Source organism: Aspergillus pseudonomiae, assembly GCF_009193645.1.
Source record: "Aspergillus pseudonomiae strain CBS 119388 unplaced genomic scaffold BDV37scaffold_1, whole genome shotgun sequence".
NCBI lineage: Eukaryota > Fungi > Ascomycota > Eurotiomycetes > Eurotiales > Aspergillaceae > Aspergillus > Aspergillus pseudonomiae.
Genome location: NW_022475993.1, coordinates 972,546 through 991,060, shown reverse-complemented (window position 1 = coordinate 991,060; position 18,515 = coordinate 972,546). Strand labels below are relative to the sequence as shown.

At 47.8% G+C, this 18,515-nt stretch overlaps 8 protein-coding genes across 8 annotated transcripts; 3 read left to right on the top strand and 5 right to left on the bottom strand.

Annotated features, from left to right (window-relative positions):
* Positions 1 to 1,931: 1,931 nt before the first annotated feature.
* Positions 1,932 to 3,594, top strand: BDV37DRAFT_290263 (putative integral membrane protein Pth11-like; the record flags this gene model as incomplete). Its single annotated transcript, XM_032088676.1, has 4 exons — positions 1,932 to 2,215; positions 2,517 to 2,899; positions 2,950 to 3,308; positions 3,542 to 3,594. Exons 1-4 carry the CDS (start codon positions 2,018 to 2,020, stop codon positions 3,592 to 3,594), a joined length of 993 nt encoding a protein of 330 aa, XP_031947424.1. The 5' UTR covers positions 1,932 to 2,017.
* Positions 3,595 to 3,690: 96 nt separating this feature from the next.
* Positions 3,691 to 5,959, bottom strand: BDV37DRAFT_277742 (uncharacterized protein; the record flags this gene model as incomplete). The annotated part of the gene is made up of 3 exons (XM_032085851.1): positions 3,691 to 4,658; positions 4,723 to 5,013; positions 5,098 to 5,959. The coding sequence occupies 3 exons, from the start codon at positions 5,957 to 5,959 to the stop codon at positions 3,691 to 3,693; spliced, it is 2,121 nt and encodes a 706-aa protein (XP_031947423.1).
* A 168-nt stretch (positions 5,960 to 6,127) lies between these two features.
* BDV37DRAFT_4048 (uncharacterized protein) lies at positions 6,128 to 7,114 on the bottom strand. Its single transcript, XM_032090581.1, has 3 exons — positions 6,992 to 7,114; positions 6,893 to 6,936; positions 6,128 to 6,828 (listed from the first exon to the last, which is right to left on the bottom strand). The coding sequence occupies exons 1-3, from the start codon at positions 7,052 to 7,054 to the stop codon at positions 6,297 to 6,299; spliced, it is 639 nt and encodes a 212-aa protein (XP_031947422.1). The 5' UTR covers positions 7,055 to 7,114; the 3' UTR covers positions 6,128 to 6,296.
* Positions 7,115 to 7,140: 26 nt separating this feature from the next.
* Positions 7,141 to 9,894, top strand: dbp4 (RNA-dependent ATPase HCA4). Its single transcript, XM_032080541.1, has one exon. It carries the CDS (start codon positions 7,361 to 7,363, stop codon positions 9,752 to 9,754), a length of 2,394 nt encoding a protein of 797 aa, XP_031947421.1. The 5' UTR covers positions 7,141 to 7,360; the 3' UTR covers positions 9,755 to 9,894.
* A 528-nt stretch (positions 9,895 to 10,422) lies between these two features.
* BDV37DRAFT_4023 (amino acid permease) lies at positions 10,423 to 12,615 on the top strand. Its single transcript, XM_032090578.1, has 5 exons — positions 10,423 to 11,136; positions 11,204 to 11,245; positions 11,305 to 11,453; positions 11,502 to 11,966; positions 12,039 to 12,615. The coding sequence occupies exons 1-5, from the start codon at positions 10,534 to 10,536 to the stop codon at positions 12,541 to 12,543; spliced, it is 1,764 nt and encodes a 587-aa protein (XP_031947420.1). The 5' UTR covers positions 10,423 to 10,533; the 3' UTR covers positions 12,544 to 12,615.
* Positions 12,616 to 12,775: 160 nt separating this feature from the next.
* On the bottom strand, positions 12,776 to 13,907 carry BDV37DRAFT_290259 (D-mandelate dehydrogenase-like dehydrogenase; the record flags this gene model as incomplete). The annotated part of the gene is made up of 4 exons (XM_032088675.1): positions 13,648 to 13,907; positions 13,350 to 13,586; positions 12,985 to 13,311; positions 12,776 to 12,925 (listed from the first exon to the last, which is right to left on the bottom strand). Exons 1-4 carry the CDS (start codon positions 13,843 to 13,845, stop codon positions 12,776 to 12,778), a joined length of 912 nt encoding a protein of 303 aa, XP_031947419.1. The 5' UTR covers positions 13,846 to 13,907.
* A 2,188-nt stretch (positions 13,908 to 16,095) lies between these two features.
* Positions 16,096 to 16,254, bottom strand: BDV37DRAFT_235704 (uncharacterized protein; the record flags this gene model as incomplete). Its single annotated transcript, XM_032080540.1, has 1 exon — positions 16,096 to 16,254. A coding segment is annotated over one exon (159 nt), but the record flags the coding sequence as incomplete, so codon positions are not given.
* Positions 16,255 to 16,737: 483 nt separating this feature from the next.
* On the bottom strand, positions 16,738 to 18,515 carry sclB (putative C6 transcription factor; the record flags this gene model as incomplete). The annotated part of the gene is made up of 2 exons (XM_032084059.1): positions 16,738 to 17,745; positions 17,862 to 18,515. 2 exons carry the CDS (start codon positions 18,513 to 18,515, stop codon positions 16,738 to 16,740), a joined length of 1,662 nt encoding a protein of 553 aa, XP_031947417.1.

Below are 18,515 nucleotides of genomic sequence, written 5' to 3'. Positions count from 1 at the left end.
TGCGCTGTCCCCACAGACGAGAAGATGAAGGGCCGACCCCGAACCCGGCGACGCAGGTTAGGAGGAGCGTCCGCCGTCCTGTAACGTGCATAAGCGGGATTGAGAGAATCGCGGCAAGCAAGGCTGACAGGTTCAGAATGATGCTGATGAGAAAGGGCTCATGGACGCCTGCGTTCGCGTTGACCGGCTTGTTTCTCCCTTGAATGGTTCCTACAATGGCTCGTGCGACATCCGGGGCAGCCTCGCAAAGTTTGTGAAGTATTGTTTGAAACTTATGTCGCACTTAGTATGATCCTGATTTTCAGTGAATCAGCGTGCCTTGGGCGTCTCTTGAAGATCAATGGCTGCGTGAGAAGCAATAAGATGAACAAAACGCTCCAGGAGCGTGACGAGCTCATCCCTAATTTCTGGTAGGATCCGTCAGAATACGTAGAAAGACAATAGCTTGTACTATCCAAGTACATCCAAGTAGTCTCCCCAGCTCGTGCATATATAAGAATATCTGAGCAGACATAGCAGCAGCAAGAACAGTAGCATCAAACTCGAATGCGTCTCTTTCGGTGAATCTGGCACAAAATAGCCCAGGAAACGACTTCAATGGAGATCGGAAGAAATTCCAGACAAAGCGGCAGAAAATGAGAATAGCTCTCCACCGGACAATCTTGAGGACGACATACATGAGCGACTAATGTAATTTACGTGGGCTGTACTGATCGTATAAAATAGGCATTCCTGGGCCAACGTTTGCTGGCTTGAGAAGGGGCGTTATAGATTAGTTCGCATTCCTCCTTACTTCATAGAGAGGGGGAGGGGCATCGCCTTGGATATACCTCTGGACATTGGAAATGAGGTAATGGGAATTCAAAGAGCGAACAAAGTTTATTAAATGTATTGAACCATGCGAACAATTGCCAACGTTACTATGCAAGCCCTAATTAGAATGCCTCAATCCATTTGTCGAGTAGTGGTACTAACAATGGTAAATGTTATCTATGGTACTTGCCCTTTGGCTGGATCAGGCTTAAACCAGATATATAGCATTTTTCCCTATCTCTGGCTACGAGGAAATTTTATAGCGTGCACTTAAGTCATGCTGACACATTTAAAGTGCTGTGCTGGAATACGCCACAGAGTCTCAAATAAGAGCTAACAGTAGATCAGTATTGACTATCCTATTTAGTAGCAACTCCGTGCAGCAGTACGCATATTAGCTCCTCCTTAGGGTAGGGGTTCGCGCCAATCTCTGACCTTCCTAGCCCTCCTGTTACGGAGCGGCCCGGCGAGCCGTGCTTTGGCAACGCCGCTGACCAACTTAAAGGGCCACCCCAAGTGCTTACTACGTTACTAAGCTTATATGGTACCTGATACACAGACATTTCCAATTTAGCCACCAGGCCACCAGTTTGAGCACTAATTCAACGCTGTCTGAGGCCATTGATTTGTGATCGTCTTGCTCTGCTGACTTACAAATTGTATGCAAGTGCGCTATGTGCGTGCGTTGGACAGTTGGCCCTTGAGCCGACGACATGTAGGTAAATGGCGTAGGCTCTTGACAAAAGCACATACCTAATCAATCCAGGACTAGTATTGGTCTTGGCTGAATCATCAGATTGCTGAAAAATGCCCTCTGCATATGCAGACATAGTGACAAACACACCAGGCCCAGTCAAATGGGTTCTTATGCCGGGGGTCTTCATCAGCAGGCCCACTTCACCAAATAGGTCCGTATATTAGTCTATATTACTACGCGGTTTTATAGAAATGTGCTATTGGAGGCCAAATGAGCTATATATGTGGTATTAAAAATAGCGAATGATCCATTAGTCGTACTTTGTTACCCGTGCATATCTGGTCTTCAATCAGGCTCAATCTTATCTCGTCGTCTCGCATCCAATTCTGGTGTTCTTCACTATGGATATGTTAGAGTTCACCCTCATGCTAGTTTGCTACTTGTCAGTTCTTCCTGATTGCGTCAACTTCAGCACTATATTCCGTGAATGGACTGGACTTTGCGAGCATGGTAACGGTCACAGATATCTTCGGGCCGCAACAGCCTGGTATCGACCTAAGCGACAACCAGACTCCCCAGATAAATGCAACAGTTATTGCCCTATATACCATCGCCGTTGTCTCTGTGATACTTCGATTTGTTACGCGGATTAAAGTCCAAAAGATTAAATTAGGGATTGACGACTGGTTGATTGCAGCGTCTCTTGTAAGTAGCCTCCTTATGCTTAACATCTCAATCACGGCACAAAGAACTTCTGCTTATAGATTCAGCACAGGTCCCGTTAACTACACTTCTCGCTGAAACTATACTGGGTAAAGACTTTAACTAAATCTCTTACAAGTCAAGTTTGGAGGAGCTGATTGTTTGTCGACCTTCAGCGGGATACTGCGGCCTCGGCAAGCATGTGTGGAGAGGAACGCTTGAAGATGTAGTGAAGATGCGAAAGGTACAGCATACATCGGGACATTTTGGACACACTACTTGGGCTGGAGACTGACAGCGCAAGATTCTGTTCGCTTATATCTTCATCTATCTAGTTCTACTTCCATCCATCAGAGTTTCGATTATCCTCCTCTATCGTCGAATCTTTGGAATGAACTGGATGATGTGGGTCTGCCTGGCCCTCAGTATCGGTCATGGTGCTTGCTGCATGATTGCCTTCTCCTGCTCTTGCAAGCCGCTGTCATACTTCTATACGCAGTTTGCTGATCCGTCGGGAGGAAAGTGCATCATTAATCTGTATGCATTCTACCTTGGCAACGCGACAATAAATGTCTTCACAGATGTTGCCACATTGCTTGTTCCGATTCCGATTATCTCTAGACTCCAAATTCGCCCGGTGCATAAGATGCTGATCTGTGGTATCTTCCTCTTAGGTGGCTTCTCAGAGTGGCCCATACACCTTTGCTACCATGACACGAGCTAATCGTTATGTATAGTGTCTCTATCGGAAGTATGGTTCGTATTTATTACTTGACTTTACTCGCGACGAACCACGACACCAACTGGGTCATGGGCGACGTATACTTATGGTCTACCATTGAGCCCTGCATCGGCATTGTTTGCGCATGTCTGTCCACACTTAACGTGCTGGTCCGAAGAACCACGAAGCTTGTTCTCGGGTCCAATGCCGAAGGACTATTGGGCAGTTTTTCGCTATCAGCTTCTAGAAGGAAATGCCGAGATATATTGCAGAGTAAAAGACGTTCGTTCCAACAGCTAGACGCGCATGAGGGCAGTCGGAATGCCCAATTGTGTCGGGAGGACGAGATAATACTGACGAGCGTTTCGGCTCACAGTGAGCCCAACTCGTATAAGAGGGATACGGATAGCGTTAAACATATGAATGAATCTGCTCATATGTCTATAACAGTCAGGCATGATTTTGGTTGGAGTGAGCATCGTTCTTGATCTGTTAGTTGTTATATTATATCGTGTATTACATATTTTCTGGTTTATCCTATAGCATGGTGAAGTGATTTGGAAAACTGTAATAGATGCTTGGAAAACATATGCTGGTAGATACAACAGGAAAGGCAGTATATGAGAAGTTGAGGGCTGAAGATGCCATACATACTGTCTGATCTGCGCAGAGTGAATCATGACATATAAACCATTCTGAGTTAATGACCAAATGAAACTGCCTCTTACATTCATTGATGTAAGGAAATACCGACTCACTACCGCCAGCTCTGCCAGCTTCTTCGTGTTGCTTTCAGCCAGGGTCCCCTCAACTCTTCCCTATGCCAGCATGCTATATCGGATATCCATCGGTCAACCGGGCATTCGCCATCATAACCCTCATACCAGCGGCTGCTGTCATTAATTGGATGTCTCTGGATATAACGAAGGCGGGCATTTCCTTCATCCGATGACCCTGTACCATCTTCTGCCTGTCGGACAGGGTCAAATTGCACAGACCACAAGGTTTTCTGATCGCCATTCCATTCTGGTTCATTACATATAAACAGCAACCCTCGGTAAAAAGAAGTATCAGAATAGTCATGTACCATAGTGGGTAGAGCTCCAACCCCTGGCAAAACGTCGTAACGACTACTCTCCTTATATGCCTTGAGTTGCTTCTTATAATCCCCACGAAAGCGTAGCTCCTGGCGGTAATGAGCTATACAACCTTCTTCACCTAGACCGGGGACGAAGTAGAGATCGAATCGGACATCGTAGTTGTTGTACGAATCACAAAGAGCATGGTATAAAGCCCGATGGTCTACCTTTTCGCGCGACACGTGGGCATGCATAAAATAGATGGCAAAGGAAAAAAGCGGTGGCAGCGAGGAATGTCCAAAGTTTTGAAAGACCATATACGCTGTGCCTCCATTGTGCACCCAGAAGTCCAACATACGAAGTTTCAAGTCACCGGCACATTGATCCAGGCCTTCTTCTTTTGCAGCGACTTCCTTGTAGCTGTCCATGCTGTCGTCTAGGGGTAGCAGGATCTCACGACGATCTCGACATTCCTCGGGGAAGAAAGCAAATATTACCGCTCGTCTTTGGCCATCCATTCGCATGTGGTATATCGTTTGCAAGAGCTGCGGCCAGCTTCCTTCCTTCCGAAGTTGACAATCTCTTGGAAGGGCTACATGTCGACAGCCTCGTCCCACTGAGAGGTTAACACCGTTTTGACGGCACACTTCCGAGATGTCAGAATCTACATAGAAACCCTCTAGTTCAACCGAAGTTAGGGACGAGAATACCCCCGCTGTCCAGTGCTTCTTGCAGGTGCACGCGTATACTGCTAATGTGGAAGAATTTTTTACCGCCATAGAGGGTGAGAGACTGGAGATTACATGGCAAACGGTCTTTCAAGCGGTAAGGGGCATTCGGCTGGTCCCAGAAGCTACCAAGTAAGACTTCTGCTTGAATACAAAGCTTTTTCAGGCATAAAAATGGACGGAGCAGACCAAAATAGCGTTGACTCATGAAAAGCCTCGTGTGCTCTGCATCACGATAAATGCCGAGGTATTCAAGGCTGTTCTGGTGCTTTTCTAGGATATTCCAGAGGCCCGCATTTGATATCATATCAGCTCCAATTGAACCAAACGCATAATCTTGTACTTATAATGAGAAACTGGTTAATGCTTCCGGTAAAGTGAGCAGAGCCCGGAGATCCGAATACGTGAAGCTGGAATTGAAGCCGCCGGTTATGGATAAGTGTTTCAGCCGAGACATAGAAGGACTGGCTCCAAGTCGACGCGCTGCATTTGCTATATTTAGGCCATAAAGTGAGAGATTCTGAAGACCTGTCAAATGAAATGCGGGCCACAGGTCATCTAGGCGCAATAGGGTTTGATCGGCTCTTGGAAGGAGGTCATAATTCACGAGGTCACGGGTAGGAATGTCCACTTCGCCAAATATATAGAGTTCGCTCAGCTTGCTACGAAGTGTTGATGGATTGTTGCCACCCTGGCAATCTAATATTTGCATGAGAGCTGCGCTGAGAACGGGGTCGGACTGCGGCATGTGCGCGTATATTCTCGTGAGGTTGGGGAGACATGTCAGAAGAAGCGCCATCAGCGGTCGACGGTCACGCTTTCGTATATCTTTGATGATATTTGATTCTAGGTGTTTGATTCCAACCCTATTGATAGCTTCGCGGATAAGGGTGATCTCCTCCCGTGGAAGATTTAGTTCTTCCCACTCACCTGAGCGTGCATGTGGATAGTAACCCCAGTTACCTATATGTAAGGAGTGAACCAAGACTGCTAGACGGGAATCGTTGAGGATAGTTCTGAGGAAATTCCAAAGAGACCTGAATGACTGCCTCGCACCATTATATGCCCATTCAGCATATATACGAGGAACTAGGGCCTCGTACCACTGGCGACTAAGAAGAGAGAGACTGCAGAACAATTGAATGTCACTTTGATTCTCGAAGGCAAGGTCAAGCACTGGGCAAAATAATTCCGGTGGAAGCTGCGCGATGTTCGCCATTTTGACAAGTTAGGTGAATTTTAGGCCTCCTGGTTGCCCCTTTCATATAGAAACCTTCACCATCGCGCACTGAAATAGATGCATCAATCCAAATGTGCAGAAGAAGAAGCCAATGTGTCCATTCAGGCGGGGGACGATGCCAAGTCATCGGTGTCACAGTCGAATCCAACTCGGTCTAAGTCTAAATGCAGAGGCGCAAGTTGCTTGTAGAAATCTTACAAGCCTGGTGACAATGCTTTCCATTAAGACACAACAATAAAGATTTCAAATGCTATGATGCCTTCGACCTGTGTCACTGTGATGGAGGGGTCTATGAAAAGTGATCGAATCTTGCAAATCAGCCCAGGACTTTCAATTTCTTCTTCTTCTTCTTGTCTCCTTCACTCTTCTTTCCTTTCTGCCAATCTCGCCAGCTGCTGATACGCTCGTCACGACTGTCCTCCCATGCCTTGTCCTGGTCTCGCTTTCGCTTTCGTTCTTCAATTTCCTCCTCTTCTTTCCGCCTCTCACGGCCTTCCTCTTGTAACTTAGCCTTGGCTTGTCTTCGCCGGCGTGCCTCCTCTTCTAGCAACACATGCACTGTCTTCTGACGCCATTCCTTCTTGAACTCTTCTGTCTTTAATTCAGGCGAATCCAATGTGTACTTGTGTTCACGAATCAACAGCCGTCGCGCATCTGCGATACATTCATCGAGGTACGTGCGCGACTTCTCCTCCATTAGTGTAGAGTGGGCTTTTTTAAGACGATCAAACGCATCTGGCGCAGCTGGATTCTTTGTCTTATCAGGATGGATAAGTAGAGACTTTTTGCGATATTGTACTTTGATATCGGATTCAGTAACTCCTGGCTGGAGATCGAGGACGGCGTATCTATTAAGAACCATCACTATTAGTCTTAAACATAGTACAGACAGCCAAACAGCGCTAAGCTTACGCGTCTAGTGCAAATGCCTTCTTAATGCGATCAATCTCGGCGTCCTGCCTTAGAGTCAGCTGGGTGAATTCTGAGCACATTGTTTGGAGCTTTGGTTACCTTGACAAAGTCGGACGCTTCCCTTTCCAGGGCATCCAAGGCATCTTGCTCATCGGAAGACATCCTTGTTGACGCGTAAATGGAACGGCCCCAATCCCGGTGTTGAAAATGGGTAGGGAAAAGTAATAATGGATTTGTATGCTACTAATAAAAGCTCCGCATGGAGAATAGAAATGGTCGCATGTCTCCATAGCCATCGATAAGCCCTTCATCTTATCGCAAGCTGACTCAGCAGAATACTGACCGGCAGAAAAAAGTAATCATCACACCGCCCGCGATTTCTTTCGCATTCCGAAAAGCGCTCAGAAAAATCAAGAAGACTGTTACGAAATCCACAAACGTTTCAACGACCTAGCAGGCGAGCTTACCATGGCTCCTTCAAACGGTCCCCGTAACGGCAAGAATACGAAACCCTCCCAGCGTCATCCCCTGAAGCGCAAGCGTGCGCAGGATGATTTGTCGACTCTTACCCAGCGGGTTGAGGATCTCGATATCAAGGAAACATACAAATCCTTTTCCGATCTCCCTCTGTCTGAACCGACTGCCTCTGGGCTAGCTTCGTCGCATTTTAAAACCCTCACTGATATTCAGTCTCGTGCTATTGGCCATGCGTTGAAGGGTCGGGATATTTTGGGTGCCGCAAAGACCGGTAGCGGCAAGACACTGGCTTTTCTCATCCCGGTTCTCGAGAACTTGTACCGCAAGCAATGGTCTGAGCATGACGGATTGGGCGCTCTAATTTTATCCCCAACTCGTGAACTCGCCATTCAGATCTTTGAGGTTCTTCGAAAAATTGGTCGCTATCATACATTCTCTGCCGGCTTGATTATTGGAGGGAAGAGCTTGAAGGAGGAGCAGGAAAGACTGGGAAGAATGAATATCCTGGTTTGTACACCGGGTCGTATGCTGCAGCATTTGGACCAAACGGCTCTGTTCGATGTGTTCAACCTTCAAATGCTGGTCTTGGACGAAGCGGATCGTATCTTGGACATGGGTTTCCAGAAAACTGTGGACGCCATTGTTGGCCATCTACCCAAGGAGCGTCAGACATTATTATTCAGCGCTACTCAAACGAAGAAGGTGTCAGATCTTGCCCGGTTGAGCTTACAGGATCCCGAGTACGTAGCTGTTCACGAGGCAGCATCTTCCGCAACTCCATCTACACTTCAGCAACACTACGTCGTTACGCCATTATCGCAGAAGCTTGATACCCTGTGGAGTTTTATCCGGAGTAACTTGAAGGCCAAAACGATTGTATTCCTGTCTTCCGGAAAACAGGTACGATTCGTTTACGAATCCTTCCGCCATCTACAACCTGGTATCCCGTTGATGCATCTTCACGGCCGGCAGAAGCAGGGCGGACGGCTGGATATCACAGCAAAATTCTCACAAGCAAAGTATGCAGTCCTATTTTCCACCGATATTACTGCTCGTGGCTTAGATTTCCCTGCCGTTGACTGGGTCATTCAAATGGACTGCCCTGAAGATGCCGACACTTACATTCATCGAGTTGGGCGGACAGCCCGATATGAGCGTGATGGTCGTGCGGTGTTGTTTTTGGATCCTAGTGAGGAATCAGGAATGTTGAAGCGTCTCGAGCAAAAGAAGGTTCCTGTCGAACGCATCAATATCAAGGCCAACAAGCAGCAAAGTGTCAAGGACCAGTTGCAAAATATGTGCTTCAAAGACCCGGAACTTAAGTACCTCGGACAAAAGGCATTTATTTCCTACGTTAAATCAGTTTATGTCCAGAAGGATAAGGAGGTTTTCAAACTTAAGGAGCTCAAGTTGGATGAGTTTGCTTCCAGTCTTGGTCTTCCAGGTGCTCCCCGTATCAAGTTCATCAAGGGAGACGACACTAAGGAGCGCAAAAATGCATCACGGGCTACGGCCTACATGTCAAGTGATGATTCTGATGAGGACGGCGAGAAGAAGACCAAGAAGGATGAAAAACAAGTCCGGACCAAGTATGACCGTATGTTCGAGAGGCGAAACCAAGACGTCTTGGCCGACCACTATTCGAAACTTATCAACGATGACGGCACATTGGTTGATCCCAGTAAGACCACAAGTGCTGCCGATGATGCGGACGAGGATGATGACTTCCTGTCTGTTAAACGTCGCTTCGACGCTGGAGATGAGGAGCTGGGTGGTACCTCTGAAGAGGAGTCGGAACAAAAGGATGTTAAAGTGGTACAACTCGATGGCAAGGATACATTGGTCATCGATTCGAAACGTCGGGAGAAGCTACTCAAGTCGAAGAAGAAACTGCTCAAGTTCAAAGGAAAGGGGACGAAACTTGTGTACGACGACGAGGGCAACGCGCACGAATTGTACGAGATGGAGGACGAGGAAGACTTCAAGGCCCGTGGAGATGCCAAGGAACAGCAAGCCCGGTTCTTGGCAGAGGAAACCGAACGGACGCGCACGGCCGATGTGGAGGACAAGGAGGTGGCCAAACAGAAAAAGCGGGAGAAGAAAGAGAAACGCAAGGCTCGGGAGCGCGAGTTGCTTGCCGAGGAGGAGGCCGAGGAAGTGGTGGCGCAGCTGGCTCCATACAAGGAGGACGACGAGTTTTCTGCATCGGACCGGGAGGACGACACACCTCGCCCCAGCAAGAAGCAGAAGGTCCGCATTGCAGAGCCCGACGAGAGCACAGAAGAACCCTGGTACAAGAAGAGCAAGAAACCGACCGCAAAGGCCCCCGAGCAAATCCAGACTTTGGAGGATTTGGAATCTTTGGCCACTGGATTGCTTGGCTAAGGAGATGTGTAACCTGGGAGGCTGTTTTATTGCCAATGGATATATCCTTTTCAGTGTTTTTTATTTGTTCTACTAGCGGAGTATCAAAAGCTTGTCCATGATAAGAAGTTTCTACGTGTGTATATAGTCGATAGGCTAAGAGTCGATAACAAATACAAGATTTATAGCCAAAACTCAATCTCGAACTGCAGATGTCAAGAGTGGAGATCCACTAGCCACAGAAGGAAAGCGTGGTCGGCAGTTACGCCAGCCTCCTCCCCGCGATGTAACTTCAACAAATCCGCCAGGTTCAAAGTTGTACGTAATTTTTTTTGAGCACGTCATCCGCTAAGTTTTTGCGAGGTTGCAAGACCTGCATTCGCCTTGACTCCCCTGAGATGGCACAATCGAGTCTTCTGGGTTTAAGAAGCTTTTGGTCTCCTCCACCCCCGCAGAGTTAATATCTGATTTGACACCTGCTCTTCGCAGTTTTGCGCGTTTCTTCACCATCACGTGGAATCCGGCGGGTCGCTTTCCTAATTGGGAAATTTTATAGGGCTATCACTGAGGAGCTGATAAGTCGGCGTTCAGGTAGGTCGATATTAGTTGTTATGCAGGTGCTCTGCTAGTTTATCATGCTAACGTGGTATCCATGTTAGTGCCATTGTCTGGCTTTGACGGTTTATTTACCTTCTCCATCAGGATCCCCTGACCCTGGTTGTGGTCAGCTGAGGGACTTGGTATCTCAAGTGCTCTGTTAGTGATCCACGTTGGGACCATCGCCAGATCATTTGCGCATAATGGCGGTCCATGATATCGAGAAGGGGCCCGGTAGGGCTCCTCAAGAAGATGCGGGTCAGAAGGCCCCGGGATTGGTAACAAATCCCGTCGACGGCAACATTCCATATGTCAATGCGGATAAACTCGCCCGTAATCTTTCTGCACGTCAAGTTCAGATGATTGCTATCGGTGGTACTATCGGAACTGGTTTATTTTTAGGAACGGGTAAAGCTCTGGCCACTGGTGGTCCAGCATCTATGCTTATCGCCTACGCCATTTGCGGTGGTATTGTCTTTGTGACCATGCTCTCTTTGGGTGAAATGGCTTCTTTCATCCCTGTGGCGGGATCCTTTTGTACTTTTGCTGGGTGGGTCATTCCACATTATGTGATAGATGTTCCACGAGTGCTGACTACTTTCAGTCGCTTTGTCGACGACGCGTTAGGGTTCGCCCTTACTTGGAATTACTGGTTCAATGATGCGGTTTCCACTGCGTCTGATGTTATTGCTCTGCAACTACTGCTACAGTACTGGACGGATAATTTCCCTGGATGGGCAATTAGTTTGATATTCCTGGTTGTTGTCATCGGCTTGAATATGTTTTCCGTCAAGGTTTATGGAGAGGTAGGTTACATGCATTCTGGAGTCCATTACTCTCTACCTGCAGTTGCTGATCTTGGATACATTGCAGATCGAGTACTGGCTCAGTCTACTAAAGGTTGTGACTATCATAGTATGTTTCTATATATCTCTTCCCTCTGATTCTACAAACACGATGCTAACCATGTCCAGATCTTCATTATTCTGGGCATTGTAGTCAACTGTGGCGGCAACACTGAACACACATATATCGGAGGCAAATATTTCCACGTCGATGATGCACCCTTTGTTGGCGGTATTGGTGGTTTCGCATCCGTCTTCGTTACGGCTTCATTTGCTTTGTAGGTTATATTTATTATCCCTGAGAAAGAATATGCTGACAAGATCAGTGGTGGCACCGAGTCTATTGCAGTTACAGCTGGTGAAACCAAGGACCCAGCGAAGAACATGCCCAAGGTGGTCCGCAACGTCTTCTGGCGTATCATATTATTCTACATTGTGTCTATCATCATCATTGGTCTCAATGTACCATACAACTACCCTGGCCTGTCCAACGGAGACACGGCTACCAGCCCCTTCACCCTCGTCTTCCAACAGGCCGGCAGCGCCGTTGCAGGCAGTTTCATTAATGCGGTGCTTATGACTAGCGTTATTTCCGCAGCGAATCATGCTTTGTTTGCTGGATCCAGACTACTTTATACCTTGGCTGTTGATGGATATGCGCCCCGGTTTTTTGGCCATCTGAATCGTTTTCAGATCCCCTGGGTTGCTGTCCTGGCGACGTCTGTGATCAGTGGTTTATGCTTTGGTGCCAGTTACATCGGAGCTGGCCAGTTATGGTCGTGGTTACAAAAGTGAGTCCATTATCAGCAGTCCCAACCATCGATGATTATGTTTCTGTGAAGTCTAAGCTAACCCCCACGCAGCATTGTTGGAGTTTCTAACCAAATCTCATGGGTCTGCATTGGAGTAGCATCTCTCCGTTTCAGAGCTGCTATTCGCCACCAAGGCCTTGAACATCTCCTCCCTTACAAGAACTGGACATACCCAGTTGGACCTATCATCGCCATCGGCCTCAACAGTGTTCTCATCCTCGTACAAGGCTGGAAATGCTTCAGTCCACACTTCAAGGGAGTCGACTTTGTTTCCTACTACATTGAAATTCCTGTCATGATTGTGATGTTCCTCGCCTGGAAGTTGTTCAAACGGACACGGTTTGTTCATCGCGGCGAGATGGACCTGATCACAGATCGATACAACCTTATTCACAGCACCGGAGTCGACGTGAATGATCCAAATGAAGGTTCACCAAATATCCACGATGATAATGCACCAGATGGGTCGCGCAAAAAGAAATTCTTTTCGTGGGACCCAGAGGACAAGAGCGTCCTGGGGAGGATTAAGCAGGTGGGCATGTGGTTGTTCTTATAATATGTTTCTTTAATGATTTCTGTACATACAAACCGTAACAGATAATTGTGTTACGAATAACGATGTATACGCAACGAATTCTACTCACTTTATCTATAACCCTGGAAAGATATCAGCGATAATAGTACTTTTAACCTACTGCGCTAATAAGATACTGGTGGACAGTGTCACTAATAAAGATCTCAAATATTGGATCTAGGACTCAATCAATTGACACAAATATAATCACGAATCACTGCAAAGCAATATGCTCTGGAATAGGCGAGAACAATCTTTTCCCTAGCGCCGCTCTTCTCGCATTCTCCATTGCCCACGTTTCCATTTTCGCCAGCGTCTCAACGGTATGAGTTCCAAGATGGGGCACCATCAAGGCGCGCTCATTCTGCAGCAACCGCCCATTCACGCGCGGTTCATTCTCATATACATCTAGGCCCACAGAACAATCTTTCCCGAATCCAGCGCCTTTGCCATCGCAGCCTCATCTATAATTGCGCCACGAGCGGTATTCACAATGACAACCCCGTTCTTCATCTGAGAGATTTCTTTCTCCCCAAGGAGCCCTTTGGTCTGCGCGTTAAGAGGAACATTAATGCTAATAATGTCACTCTCAGCCAGCAACTTTTCAAAAGAGACATACTCAGCCCCGGCAGCCTGATCAGAGGAGGGAGGCTTGCGGTTATGGTACTTGGTGATCAGACCAAACGGCTCGGCCCGCTTCTGGATAGCGCGTCCGATACGGCCCATGCCGAGGATACCCAGGACTTTTGCCTTGGGGGTCGTGGCCGAAGTCAAGCCCTGTTTTGAACTTCCCAGCCCGCCAGGGAGTTGAGAGATGGATTCAGTTGTCGCAGAGCGCCCAGCACCAGCCAGATGGAAAGGTCTGCTGTCGCTTCGGTAACGGGGTCCGGTGCGTAGGTCACGGTGATTCCGCGTTTTGCACATGCGGTCACGTCGATCTGGTCATAGCCGGCACCGTTGTGGCAGATATGCTTACAGCTAGGAGGTAGATGCTGGATCAAGTCTGCGTCGAAATTGCCAGCTACCTGTTGGGTCCTTAGTGTGTGAAAGAAGGCGGATTGTGTGGACGTTAGACGGTGTACTTACTGCGCCGCTGGCTGATGTTCTGTAGATGATTGAGATATCCTTGTATTTTCTTTGGAGATCGAAGTAGAATTCGTCTCTGCTCTTGCTTGTGATGACCTCAGTTCGCGCTACATCTTGTAGCTGTTGATAGAACGGTATTGCATGTCTGACTGGATTGAAGAATAGGATGAATGGCCGTGGTGCAGGCATAACGGGCATGTTTTTGAAGATTGTTGTCTTAATGGTGAAGTATAGTTTGAGATGTGAACTTTTTTTCTTACAAAGTTGTGATAACGTGTCGTTCGGTGTTGGACGGAGCTTGTTGAACCTACAACGTGGCCATGCCTTTTCCTACTCAGTCTTCTTGTAATCTTCTATATATGAGGGGAATCGAGAAGCGGTTAAACTTACAGCCTAGTAATTTGACCGGTAATCTGAAGCTGCTGCTTTTCAATCTAACTTCTTCATGTAAGGATAAAAAAACAAGGTATAACCAGAGGGTGAGAACAGTTGAAAGTGCCAGGGGGATATTCAAATAGCTTCTTTGTCGTAATCGTAATTAAACAACCTCCAAGGACAAAAGGAAGTACGGCCGCTAGATAGCATCGTCTGTTTGCCATAGTTGCTGGCGCGCCGGGCTTCGCACCGTACTTCCACCGTTGTTACTCGACGATGACCTACGGTATACGCCAAATTTGTGGTTCTTGTATACAACCTTTCAAAGCTGCGCCACGGTTACTTTTCCACGGCATGGGAAATGGGGTGGAAGGATTATCAGAAAGATTAACGTGCATTACTCACCTCCACCAGAAACAGACCGGGAAAGGATACTGAACTAACCATATAGAAGTCGGTTTTCAGCTGCTAAGGGATTATGTATGATTTTAATAAGGAACCCGATGTCGATAGTTTATCTGTGTCGGCATATACTTGATGCTTTATCCCCGAGAACACAGAAACAGGCTATGACACGATCTTCTGTCAGTTATGGCCAGTGTGCCAGCCTTAGCCGGCAGGCAATGCTTGCTGAAGCCCGGTTCAGCCCATTTCTTATACCAGGATTCGAAGTCTTTGTCTGTCGGGTGACGCCCGTGGTATGACCCAATCATACCTACCAGTGTATAGCACATCCTTGTCGATATACATGTTTCCCTTACTCCAAGGATCCAGAACTCCAGGCTTAACCAGGGTTCTGAAATAGTTTGAACCTGCGGCGTGTTTTCCTGGTCTCCCTTCCAGCATGCTCATCAAGGCTATCAGCCAGCCACAAACTACAGATAAGAAAGATACTTTCCTCCCGGAGAACCCTCCAAATCCCAACTCGTCTATTCTAGGACCATTTCCGTTCTCCTACAATCCCATTCCTGACGCATATCAACCCATCCTATTTACTCTAGAAATTCCCATACATGACCTCGACCTGAACAAAGTCGCCGTCGAACTCCTTCCCTCAGAACGCATCCGCATAGCTCTTCACCATCACCTCCGGTTCTAAGCATCTGCCATCCCCAGAGAGAGTTTCTGATAAGAATATTTACCCGAAAGTTTCCCGTACCATTTTGGGATATTCCAGTTTGTCAATGGATCGGTTAAGAAAGATGGCGACAGCCATGAGGCTTGGGAGATGTGGAAGTGGATTTGTAGATTTAGAAATAATTGGGATGTTAGGCTTGAGTGTGTGGGGGGTTGTATTTCTATGTAGTCTAGGAGCCTGGAATGGGTGTAAGGAGTGAGGGTGTTGAGTTGGGGTTGTGGCTGAGGACGCTGTATACCTACGGGGGGGATTTTGGCTATCGTATGAATTCCCTGTGGAGGGGCATATTGGTTGTTGAGTAGGGAGTTGGGGCTAGACTTGGGATATTAGGCGACTCCGAAATACTTGGGACATGGTGTTTTTATTACTATATATAATGGAACAGAGACATGGGCCTTGTGGCCTTGGTGGCTCCACTTGTTCTGCTTGTCTTACTGGGGGTTCGTTGCAGGAGCCTCATTATTTTAGTAGGCGGGCATGGTGGGGAGCTTTTCTTTTCTTCTCTATTCTTATTTACCAAGATGCCCCACTAACAGTATGTAACATCGGATGTGCAAGCGATGGTCGTGGAGACTGTAGATCGTCGCGTGGTTTCACGTTATGCCTCGGCCAGTGCAACGTTGAATAGCCCTAACTGTATCTGGAAGTCCGCTGTCGCAACTTGAACCTTTACATGGAAATCAACATTCCTGTTACAATTGGTCCAGGAGATCTATATCAAGGGTTGCGTATTGGTTATATTATGTTGTTAAAAGCAAGTAACGACTATTTCCTCGGTGACTCCATATTTTGATTGAAGATGAAAAAGCATACCCGACTGAGCTCCTTGAAAACGACTAGAAATATTTGAGAAGTTGAATGAATTATATATCTTGTAGTTTGCACCCTCTTGCGACTCCCATGGTACACACATATCCACAATTTGTATGAGCTATCTATATGACACAGAGCCAGCATATGAAAAGGCCCTTCAAAATAAAACCAGACAGGAAAGAAAGACTAAAGAAGATACAATGCCCCTTTTTAATATGCAACGAATGAAGCAGAAACCTTGGTGATGCCCCCGACTCCAAAACAAAACGCCGTCTATGACGCTGAATCCAATGCTCAAGACCATTAATGTATCTTCCAAGGATACGCGCCCCGCGCCATGCATTGTATGAAACAAGCCCAGTTCACCCAAACATCCAAGGCTTATGCAATTCACAAGGTCAAACAAAGGAAATAGTGCTTAAATGGACCACATAACACAACAATGACAAAGATCGGATCTGTATCAAATGCACAACAAAGGAAATGAGGCGAGAAAAGTGGATATGGAAAACGACAGACCGCTAGATATCGGATGTAAGCATAAGGTAAGCAAAAACGTATCACAAAGGAAATGTACATGAAAGTCATCAACTGTTGTAGGTCCGGCTACAGGTATCAAGAACCAGAATGCGTCATCCGGCCCTTGAAAGAAGAAAAGAATGGATATGCTAGCTCCGGTCATGGACTTTTCTTTTTTTCTTTTTCTTTTCTTTGCCTTTTTTTTTTTTTTTCCCCTTTTTGTTTTCATGGATTGAGGTAAGTACTCAATCGTTGACCATATCGTCCAAGGCCATCTTCCGTCTCTTGGCGGGCCTTGAATCATCAGTCTCGGCTCCAGCACCTTGCTGGTCATCTCGAGCATGTACAGGAGACTCCTGTGGCGGCTGCTCTTGCATCGGGGGAACTGGTGCCAGATGTCGGGGAATCTGGTTCCCAAAACTGAAGTCCGATGCTGCTTGACGCATCTGGCTACTCGGCGAGATAGGTTCAATGGTGCTCTGGCCGTGTGATGGCACTTGCCGTGGCTCCTGCTGCATCAATTCCTCTCGAGTGCGAGGTGACCAATTCGCTGGGTATGGATCGCTCAGCCGATGTGTTTGTGGGCCAGGCTGGGGGTTTCCCATTGTGGGAGGGTAGATAGGGGGAAGCCTAACTGAGGACTCTACCAGATTTTCCCGGGGATCCCTTGGCACCGATTGCTCGCCTATGGGCATCCGATTGACCACCCTAGCATTGGGTGCATATGGCGAATAGGAAACACCGTACGACTGATAATATTGCGGTGGGGAAGGGCTAGGGTGTACCACTTGGTTTCCATATGACGACAGCGGTCTCCCAACCCCCATAGGCATATGGGACGCAGCCATAACCGGACTGTATCCCCCAATTGCCACAAAACTGCCAGGGGACACTGTTGCCATGGATTGGACTGAGCTTGAGGAGGAGAATCGCCGATGACCTATGTTACGCTGCATCGACAGCGATGGATCAATAGCCTGTGAGTACACAGCACCTGGCCATCTTGTTGGCTGCCCTGGAGAGACCCTTATCCCGTAATGCCCCGGGGGTCCGCTGGGTGCCTGTAAGTCTGTCATGGGTCTGAGCTCACGGGACGATGTAGCCCTATGCATGGGGCGTCGTGGCTGAGCCGCATGCTGCTCTCCGGATGTTCCTGAATTATCTGTCTGTGATGCATACGTTCTGAGGGACGCGTCTTCGGCTTTCAAGGGCGGCCTTCCCCGCTTTTTGTGCGTAACATCGACGCATGTTGCCTATTGAACGCTTAGTAACAGGGCCTTCTCTCCTCTATCACTGCCTTGGCCCCCGCGGATTGCAATACAAAGGAACAGGGCCCCAAGACTTCACGAAAGTAGATGGCAAAACTTACTTCTTTCCCTGACAAGACACACCTCCGACAAGGTCGGGCAGGGTCACAGCCCAGATGCTTCTTCTTACAGTTCACACACGCAGATGCCACATGAGCCTTCGTACGTCTTGTCGGTTTCTGTGGTAGTGACCGGCCAGCAGCCCCAGGTGGCGATGTTCCAAAGGTGGATTGCGAAAAGGTCGGCACAGAAGGCTGTGATGTTACCGGGACGCTGAGTGACGTTGGTAAGCGCGAAGAAGAACTGTCGTTGACTGGAAACGGGTGTCGCGCTACATCATTCCCGGGACCAGAGATCACTCGGTAGTATGTTGGCTCGTGGATCGTTGTTGTAGGTGTTCTTGGAGGGCGGGCCTGCCCCGTCACTCCAGCGGATATTCCAGTAGGCACCAATACAGTCGAAGACTCCACCGCTGTTACCGGTTGAGGGAGCTCTGACTGTCCGGGCCGTCTGACGTTTCCAGAAGTCTCCAGCGGGTCTTCTGCCGGGACCGAAGTGGACATAGAGCGAGGGAGTGGGAGATCCCGGGGATTGCACCTTCGAGCATTGGTTGATCGAGTTAGATCAAATGAAAGCCTCCCTGGACCCGGATCAAGTCTTGAATGTCCGAATTCTGGGGTGATAAAGGAAGAAGGGGGGAGGACTAGTGATTGCAT